This window comes from Erinaceus europaeus, chromosome 17 (genome assembly GCF_950295315.1).
Source record: "Erinaceus europaeus chromosome 17, mEriEur2.1, whole genome shotgun sequence".
In the NCBI taxonomy this organism is placed as follows: Eukaryota; Metazoa; Chordata; class Mammalia; order Eulipotyphla; family Erinaceidae; genus Erinaceus; species Erinaceus europaeus.
In genome coordinates, this window is record NC_080178.1 from 65601742 (window position 1) to 65611118 (window position 9377).

At 40.7% G+C, this 9377-nt stretch overlaps 1 protein-coding gene across 1 annotated transcript; it reads right to left on the reverse strand.

Annotated features, from left to right (window-relative positions):
* Positions 1 to 241: 241 nt before the first annotated feature.
* Positions 242 to 1219, reverse strand: LOC103117495 (olfactory receptor 51I2-like). The gene has a single exon (XM_060175810.1). The coding sequence runs from the start codon at positions 1202 to 1204 to the stop codon at positions 242 to 244; it is 963 nt and encodes a 320-aa protein (XP_060031793.1). The 5' UTR covers positions 1205 to 1219.
* Between the last annotated feature and the right edge of the window lie 8158 nt (positions 1220 to 9377).

The following is a 9377-nucleotide window of genomic DNA, read 5'->3' on the forward strand; positions in this document are numbered from 1 at the left end:
TATATATATATATATATGGAGAGAGAGAGAGAGAGAGGGAGAGAGAGAGAAGCAGAGGGAGAGAGAGAGAGAGAGAGAGAGAAAGAGAGACATCTGTGACCTGCTTCACTGCTCATGGAGTGGACCTCCTGCAGGTGGGGAGTGTGATCTTGAACCCAGATATTTGTGCTTCATACTATGTGAATGTAACCAGGTGCACCAATGCCTGTCCTTCCTGAATTCTTTTAAGCATCCTGCATCATCAGTATCGACTCTTCCCTCTTAGCACCCTGATCATGGCCTCCCTGATGGGCTTGGATTTCACACTGTAGATGACGGGGTTGAGCACAGGGGGCACCACCAGGTACACATAGGCAACAAGAGCGTGAACAATGTGGGGCAGGTGCCTCCCAAAACGGTGGATCATGGACATGGTAATGACTGGGATAAAGAAAACAAAGACAGTGAGGATGTGGGAGACACAGGTGTTGAGTGCCCGCACACGCTCTTTGGGAGAGGCCAGACCCAGCACTGTATGAAGGATGAGGGTGTAGGAGAGAACAATAAGCAGGGAGTCTATGCCTCCTGTGGTCAGTACCACATACAGCCCATAGAGGATATTGATGGTTATGTCAGCACAGGCTCTTCTCATCACATCAGGGTGGAAACAGAAGGAGTGGGACAGGACTATCTTGTTAGGGCAGAAGTTGAGTCGCTTCAATAAGAACGGTACTGGGAAGAGAGATATGGTGGCTCGAGCCACAATGGCCAGTCCGATCCTGATGATGACACTGTTGGTGAGGACAGTTGCATAGCGCAGGGGGTTGGAGATGGCCACAAAGCGGTCAAAGGCCATGGCCAGGAGCACTGAGGACTCCACCACTGAGAAGGAGTGGAGGAAGAACATCTGGACAAGGCAGGCATTGAAGCCAATGAGCCGCTGGTCAAACCAGAGCACGGCCAAGGTGGTGGGCAGAGTAGACATGGTGAGGCCCACATCCGAGAGTGCCAGCATGGACAGGAAGTAGTACATGGGCTGGTGCAGGCTGGGAGTCCTCCTGATGGCCAGGAGGATCAGGCAGTTTCCAGTGAGGGCCATGGTGTACATGGAGGAGAAGGGGATGGAGATCCAGCCATGAAAGGTTTCTAGCCCTGGGATGCCAATCATCAGAAAAGCAGGAGGCTGGAAGAAGGAGCTGTTGACCTGAGACTGGGAAGGGGGCATCCTTGAAAGGTGGTTGAGATCTCCAGGAAGATAAAACCTCTTCAATCTGGGCAGATGAAAACACATTGACAAAAATATCTGCCATTAGGAATGTTTTATGCCATGCAGACTTTTTCCACTGTGGAGAGAGGGTGAAGAAGAGGGAAAGGGAGAGGAAGAGGGGAGAGAGAGAGATCTGAGTTCTCCTCTATCATTTATGATCTATTTTTGTTTTGTTATGAGGTGCTGGGGATTGAACCTAGGGCTTTATGCTTGTTCTCCATGTTCTATACCACTGAGTTCTTTTATGTCTTTTCTGATTTTCCATAGTTTTCAGCTCTTCTTTTGTATTGTTAACTCTTCTAGGAGTTTGTGTAAATCAGCTAATATGACTCTCAAATATTGTAGAATACACGGAATACTTTCATGTCTCCATAACTAAAAAAAGTAATAAATATAATTACTGAGATAAATCAGAACTGAGTGGTTTTGAAGGGTAAGTCTAGGTCTTTTTTATTCTGTCTTACCATGACTGTGTTTCATTAAGTGAAGCCACATTTATTCATAATCTTTAATATGTAAATCACTTTTTAGATGATTTCATCAGCATTGTCTTTACTGCATTTCTGTTGCATTTTCTGATATCTCATACATGTCTCATCATTGCTTTACATTTAATTTTTAAGGAGGATGATATTTATTCTAAAGTGGAAAACATAAATTTCCCAAGACCATAAAAAGGAGATAAAAATATAGCTCCCCTGCCCAGATCAACTCTTAAAACTTGAGACCCTTTGCATTTGGAGAATTAAAGTACTAGTCCTAGGATCTTTTTTCATCAATTCCCAGTAATAGTAATGTTCCAAGCTGAAAAGGGAAAAAAATTAAAAAAGTACAAGGAAAGCTGGCAAGGGAAGAGAACATATTTTTTTATCATGTCATTGAACATTGACTAGAAGATTGAAGATTGCAATAGAAGTCCTTCTATGCCCTGCACAGACAATATCCTCCTGAATCACTCAAAGAAACCCTTAGAATGAAGATAAACATTGCGGGTTTGAGAATCAGAGCCAACTGATGAAATCAACAAGGGGAAACATGATTAACATGCACAGGCCACAGAATGAGCTTGTGCTCCTGAAGAATTCTGGGCCAATATCTCTGATGAACATAGATGCCAAAATATTAAACAAGATCTTGGCCAACTGGATACAGCAACATATCAAAAAGATTGTTCATCACGACTAAGTAGGATTCATCCCAGGAATGCAAGGCTGGCTCAACATCCGTAAATCAATCAATGTCATTCACCACATCAATAAAAGCAAAGCCAAAAACCACATGATTATCTCAATAGATGCAGAGAAAGCCTTTGACAAAATCCAACACCCATTCATGCTCAAAACTCTACAAAAAATGGGAATAGATGGGAAATTCCTCAAGATAGTGGAGTCTATATATAGCAAACCTACAGCCAACATCATACTCACTGGACAGAAGCTGAAAGCATTCCCCCTCATATCGGGGACTAGACAGGGCTATCCACTGTCACCGTTACTCTTCAACATAGTATTGGAAGTTCTTGCCATAGCAATCAGGCAAGAGAAAGAAATCAAAGGAATACAGATTGGAAGGGAAGAAGTCAAGCTCTCACTACTTGCAGATGATATGATAGTATACATAGAAAAAGCTAAAGAATCCAGCAGAAAACTACTGGAAGGTATTAGGCAATATAGCAAGGTATCAGGCTACAAAATCAATGTACAGAAATCAGTGGCATTTCTTTATGCAAACACTAAATCTGAAGAAGACATCCAGAAATCACTCCCATTTACTGTTTCAGCAAAATCAATCAAATACCTAAGAATAAAGTTGACCAAAGAAGTGAAAGACTTGTAGACTGAAAACTATGAGTCACTACTCAAGGAAATAGAAACTGATACCAAGAAATGGAAAGATATCCCATGCTCATGGATTGGAAGAATAAATATCATCAAAATGAGTATTCTCCCCAGAGCCATATACAAATTTAATGCAATACACATCAAAGTTCCACCAAGTTTCTTTAAGAGAATAGAACAAACACTACAATCATTTATCTGGAACCTGAAAACACCTAGAATTGCCAAAACCATCTTGAGGAAAAGAAACAGAAATGGAGGCATCATACTCCCAGACCTTAAACTATATTATAAAGCCATCATCATCAAAATAGCATGGTACTGGAACAAAAATAGGCACACAGACCAGTGGAACAGAATTGAAAGCCCAGAAATAAATCCCCACACCTATGGACATCTAATCTTTGATAAGGGGGCCCAAAGGATTAAATGGAAGAAGGAGGCTCTCTTCAATAAATGGTGCTGGGAAAACTGGGTTGTAACATGCAGAAGAATGAAATTGAACCACTTTATCTCACCAGAAACAAAAATCAACTCCAAATGGATCAAAGACCTAGATGTCAGACCAGAAACAATCAAATACTTAGAGGAAAACATTGGTAAAACAGTTTCCCACCTACACCTCAAGGACATCTTTGATGAATCAAACCCAATTGCAAGGAAGAATAAAGCAGAAACAAACCAATGGGACTACATCAAATTGAAAAGCTTCTGCACATCCAAAGAAACTATTAAACAAACAAAGAGACCCCTCACAGAATGGGAGAAGATCTTCACATGCCATACATCAGACAAGAAACTAATCACCAAAATATATAAAGAGCTCAGCAAACTTAGCACCAAAAAGCAAATGACCCCATCCAAAAATGGGCAGAGGATATGAACAAAACATTCACCTCAGAGGAGATTCAAAAGGCTAACAAACACAAGAAAAACTGCTCTAGGTCACTGATTGTCAGAGAAATGCAAATTGAGACAACACTAAGATACCATCTCTGTTGTTAAAGTTTCGGGGGCTCCAGCTGGCTGGGCTAGCTTCGCGGTGGAAGACAGAGACAGACTTGGGGACACACGGCTGGGCTGGGAAGCTGTATATCTTTATTCATGAGCGGGCAAACATGTGCTCTCCTGTCTTTCTCCTCTGGCGGCAGAGAGAGACCCTTAAACTAACCACCACACAGAACTCTCCTGCATCCTTCTCCTCACGTGGTGGCGCCAAGAACCCTGGAACTCTGTAGGGGTTCCCTTGGGGCGGGGACAAGCGGGCTGCGAAACTAGCAGGGGCCAAACCAATTTTTCTGGTGGTGGGAGAGCTAGACCAAACCAATGTAAAGCATACAACAATTCCCCCTTTTCTTTTTAACTAAATGACTACAGTATCAGGGGTGTGGGGTGAACAGAAACCTATATCGTACAGGCATTTTCAAAAAAGAAACTGGCACAAACATGGAGAAACATGTAAGCGAGTAACAAGAACCAGTGTGCTGCCAAGGAAAGGCCTGAGGGGGCCATTTTTTGCCTCTGTGGGCAAAACTTTATTAGCTTAAAAAAAACACTCCTGTAAGAATGGCATACATCAAAAAGGACAGCAGCAACAAATGCTAGAGAGGTTGTGGGGACAGAGGAGCCCTTTTACATTGCTGGTGGGAATGTAAATTGGTCCAGCCTCTGTGGAGAGCAGTCTGGAAAACTCTCAGAAGGCTAGACATGGACCTTCCATATGATCCAGTAATTCCTCACCTGGGGTTATACCCCAAGGACTCCATAACACCCAACCAAAAAGAGGTGTGTACTCCTATGTTCATAGCAGCACAATTCATAATAGCTAAAACCTGGAAGCAACCCAGGTGCCCAACAACAGATGAGTGGCTGAGAAAGCTGTGGTATATATACACAATGGAATACTATGCAGCTATCAAGAACAGTGAACCCACCTTCTCTGACCCATCTTGGACAGAGCTAGAAGGAATTATGTTAAGTGAGCTAAGTCAGAAAGATAAAGATGAGTATGGGATGATCCCACTCATCAACAAAAGTTGAGTAAGAAGATCTGAAAGGGAAACTAAAAGCAGGACCTGACCAAATTGTAAGTAGGGCACCAAAGTAAAAACCCTGTGGTGAGGGGGTAGACATGCAGCTTCATGGGCCAGTGGGGGGTGGGAGTGGGAGGGATGGGTCACAGTCTTTTGGTGGTGTGAATGGTGTTTATGTACACTCCTAGTAAAATGTAGTCATATACATCACTAGTTAATACGAGAGGGGGAAAATTAATTGTATGTCTCGAAGTTTTTCAAAACACAAACTGAATCTTTTCTCAATATATGCAGTGTGATTGATATGCAGACTCTCTCAAAAGCCTAGACCAAGTAGATCAGAAGCAACCAATAGCACAGCTATATACAAGATACTGGGTACTGTACAGCAAACCCTAACAAAAGGACTTTTCAAAGTTAACCCAATTACCAAATAATGTGATGATAACATTAACTATCAATTGTCTTTTTGAACCCTAAAACAGCAGTAACCTCACATCTCCACTATAGAGCCTATATTTCCCCCAATCCTGGAACCCTTGGATAGGGCCCACTTTCCCGTATGCCTCTCCCAATCCATATCAAATAATATTGCATCTGCTGATCACAACCTAACCAACACAACGATTGCCACCTCAACATGCTTCACTTCAGACTGTGTCCAGAGACTTCACGTGTGGAATGACAACCCTTCAGCTTCATTACTTGGGTGAGACCTTTCCTTTCATAGTATACTCTAATTCCATCTCAGGTGGTTCACTTTCTAACAAAGTCCCATAATCTAGATATACACCAGTTTCTGTGAGAGAGAGCATATGTTCACACGTATCCATAAACCTCTGCAAAATATATACCTGAAAGCAGAAGTACACTAGAGTTTGCAGTGAGTATCCCCCTAACACTTCCTCTCCACTATTCCAAGCTTTGGGTCCATGATTGCTCAACAATTTGTTTGGCTTTGTATGTTAACTCTCTTCTTAGTCACCAGGTTCCAGATGGCATCAGGATGCCGGCCAGGCTTCCCTGGACTGAAGACCCCACCAATGTGTCCTGGAGCTCCGCTTCCCCAGAGACACACCCTACTAGGGAAAGAGAGAGGCAGACTGGGAGTATGGACCGACCAGTCAACGCCCATGTTCAGCGGGGAAGCAATTACAGAAGCCAGACCTTCCACCTTCTACAACCCACAACGACCTTGGGTCCATGCTCCCAGAGGGATAGAGAGTTGGAAAGCTATCAGGGGAGGGGGTGGGATATGGAGATTGGGTGGTGGAAATTGTGTGGAGTTGTATCCCTCCTACCCTATGGTTTTGTTAATTAATCCTTTCTTAAATAAAATAATAATAATAATAATAATAAAAAGTATTATGTAAGTAAAAAAGAGAGATTACTTGAAGTTTTGTAAGAGTATAGAGGGAATGACATAAAACTTATTACTATCATCCTCAAGTGAGTTCTTTGATATTTTTTATGCAAGGGCATAAATGATTAGTAGAGCATTTTAATAAATAAGGTGAGCCAGTAAAATGTTCAATTATAATATTCATTGTTTATTAAAAAAATCTTAAACTCTTGCAATATCGGGGGTCGGGCGGTGGCGCAGTGGGTTAAGCGCACTTGGTGCAAGGCGCAGGGACCGTGGTAAGGATCCCGGTTGGAGCCCCCGGCTCGCCACCTGCAGGGGAGTCACTTCACAGGCGGTGAAGCGGGTCTGCAGGTGTCTATCTTTCTCTCCTCCCCTCTCTCTGTCTTCCCCTCCTCTCTCCATTTCTCTCTGTCCTATCCAACAACAAAGCAACGTCAACAATGGCAATAATAATTGCAACGAGGCTGCAACAACTAGGGCAACAAAAAAAGGGAAAAGTGACCTCCAGGAGCGGTGGATTCATGGTGCAGGCACCGAGCCCAGCAATAACCCTGGAGGAAAAACAAAAACAAAAAGAAAAAAACTCTTGTAATATCGAAGACTTTTCACCACTCTCAAAATAATTGCAGGACTGAAAAAATTTATTTTTCATTGCTTTTCTAATATCTGCAATTCACAAATAATTGTCTTTCCTTTCTTAATAGGACATTTATCTTTAACATTAGTTGGTGGTAATTGTCCCTATTTGTTCATTTCAATTACAGTAATATAGCTTTAATTCTTCTTAGTGATCTTGCAAAATAAATAAAACTTCTTGACCAATAAAGTTAGAACTGTTTTAGTCACTGAGCAACTAAATTTAATTTTTGCCTTCTTAGTTTATAGGAGCTTTAGAAGCATACCAATAACAACTCTATGTGTGTGTGTGTGTGTGTGTGTGTGTGTGTGTATATGTGTGTGTGTGTGTGTGTGTGTGTGTGTGTATGTGTATGTGTGTGTGTGTATGTGTGATTTGGGAGGGGTGAACACAAATTTTCCACATAAAAAATGTGGATTTTTTTTCCATTGACTGTCAGTAAAGGGAAATGCTTAACCTCTTTTTAATATGTGCTATTAATAAGAGGTTAAAATAAAAACTTACAACCCTGAAAATGTAACTCTTACTATTTAAAGGGAGATTTAAGATAGTACAATAGAAGAATTTTAATGGAATACTAGATTTTATGAAATATTGCACTATCTCATAAGAGATTCTCAGACACAAATCTTAACTATTTCTTTTATCTAATCAATGAGAATAGGGTTAGCTACACACAGACACCAGCTGCTTTCCAATGTTAAAATTTACATAATTAGAAATATAGCATATACTACTAAATATGGCATAAACTACTAGTAGTTTAATTAGAACAATGTTCACTCTGGCTTATGGTGGTAGTGAAGAGGAGGGTAGAATCTAGGACCTGGTAGCCACAGGCAAGAAAGTTTTTTGCATGGCCATTAAATAAATCCCCTTGACTCTAGACTATTTGTTTAATTTGGAAAACATTATTCGAAAGCTTTGACCAACTTCGAAGCACAGAAAAAGTTATATTTTTTAGCACAATAATCTATGTTCAGGTCCACCCCTCTATAGGCTCTTCTCTCTCTCTCTCTTTCTCTCTCTGACTCCATGCTGGCACTATGGGGTCCACTGTTTCTGGTGGCCTGTTTTCCATTTTATTGGCTAGACAGAGAGAAATTGAGAAAGGAAGGGGAGATAGGGAAGAAGAGAGAAAAATAGATTCCTGCAGACCTGCTCTGAGGCTTATGAAGTGTCCCCCTTACAAGTTGAGGAGCAGGGCCTTGAACGTGGATCCCTGCTCAGCATAGTATTATGTGCACTTAACCGGGTGCACCATCACCCGGCCCCACCGCTACATCATTCTCCATCATTGACATGGTACTATATTAATTGAAAGAAACTTCAACTCTAGGATAGGATGATTATGTAATTGTGCAAAGTTGCTTAATGCATGACTATACCACATTGCATTCCCCACCTATGGTACAGGGAGGTTTATGTATACACCTTAGATATGGAAAAACATAGATAACAAGGTGCTTCTCATACTGGGGATTTCTCATGAAAGGACACCCACCTTGAGAACAAAGGTATCATAGTTTAAAAAAACGAGTCCTACTTTTACTTCCATCTGTCTTATGATTCTGTTAGTCCTTCAAATAGTAGTTTAAAAAGTTTACCCAATATATCTCTGGCATCACATGCTTATAATTGTCAGCATTGACAGAACATTAATTAATAAGTGTCTGTATATTTACCTAGGGAGATGCAAATTCCTAGTGAAACCAGTTTTACTTACTAATGTAATCCTAGCATGCATGATTTGAGTGAAACAATTCTGATTGTGCGATTTATATATAATAACTTTGTTATTATCACCATCTTCCATCCTGCCTTCTATGCTTTCTTTAGACTAGAATAATTTACTGGGCTCCTGGAAAATTATGATGTATGTTTTTTTATTTCTGTTTTTCTTTTCGACAACATGTCATGGCTTTTACATCTACCCAATAGAACACTGAATTGGAAAGGGCTACAGGATTGTGCAGAAAGATCAGATTTTTATTAGAAAATATTGAATTTTTCATGTTAGGTTTTAACCTTAAGAAAGCCACATAAGTATTTTAATATCTTGATTTCTTTTCTATTAGTTTATCCTCATGACAATAATATAATATAGCAGTATCTTAAAAGCCATATATACAAAATAGTTTACCTATAATTAAACATGGTAAACAGTAGATAAGCTTTGGGCCAAATAGGAAAGGAGGAGTAGTGACACACAACGATTATCTTTTCTTACATATACTTGAATCATGCTACTGTGATA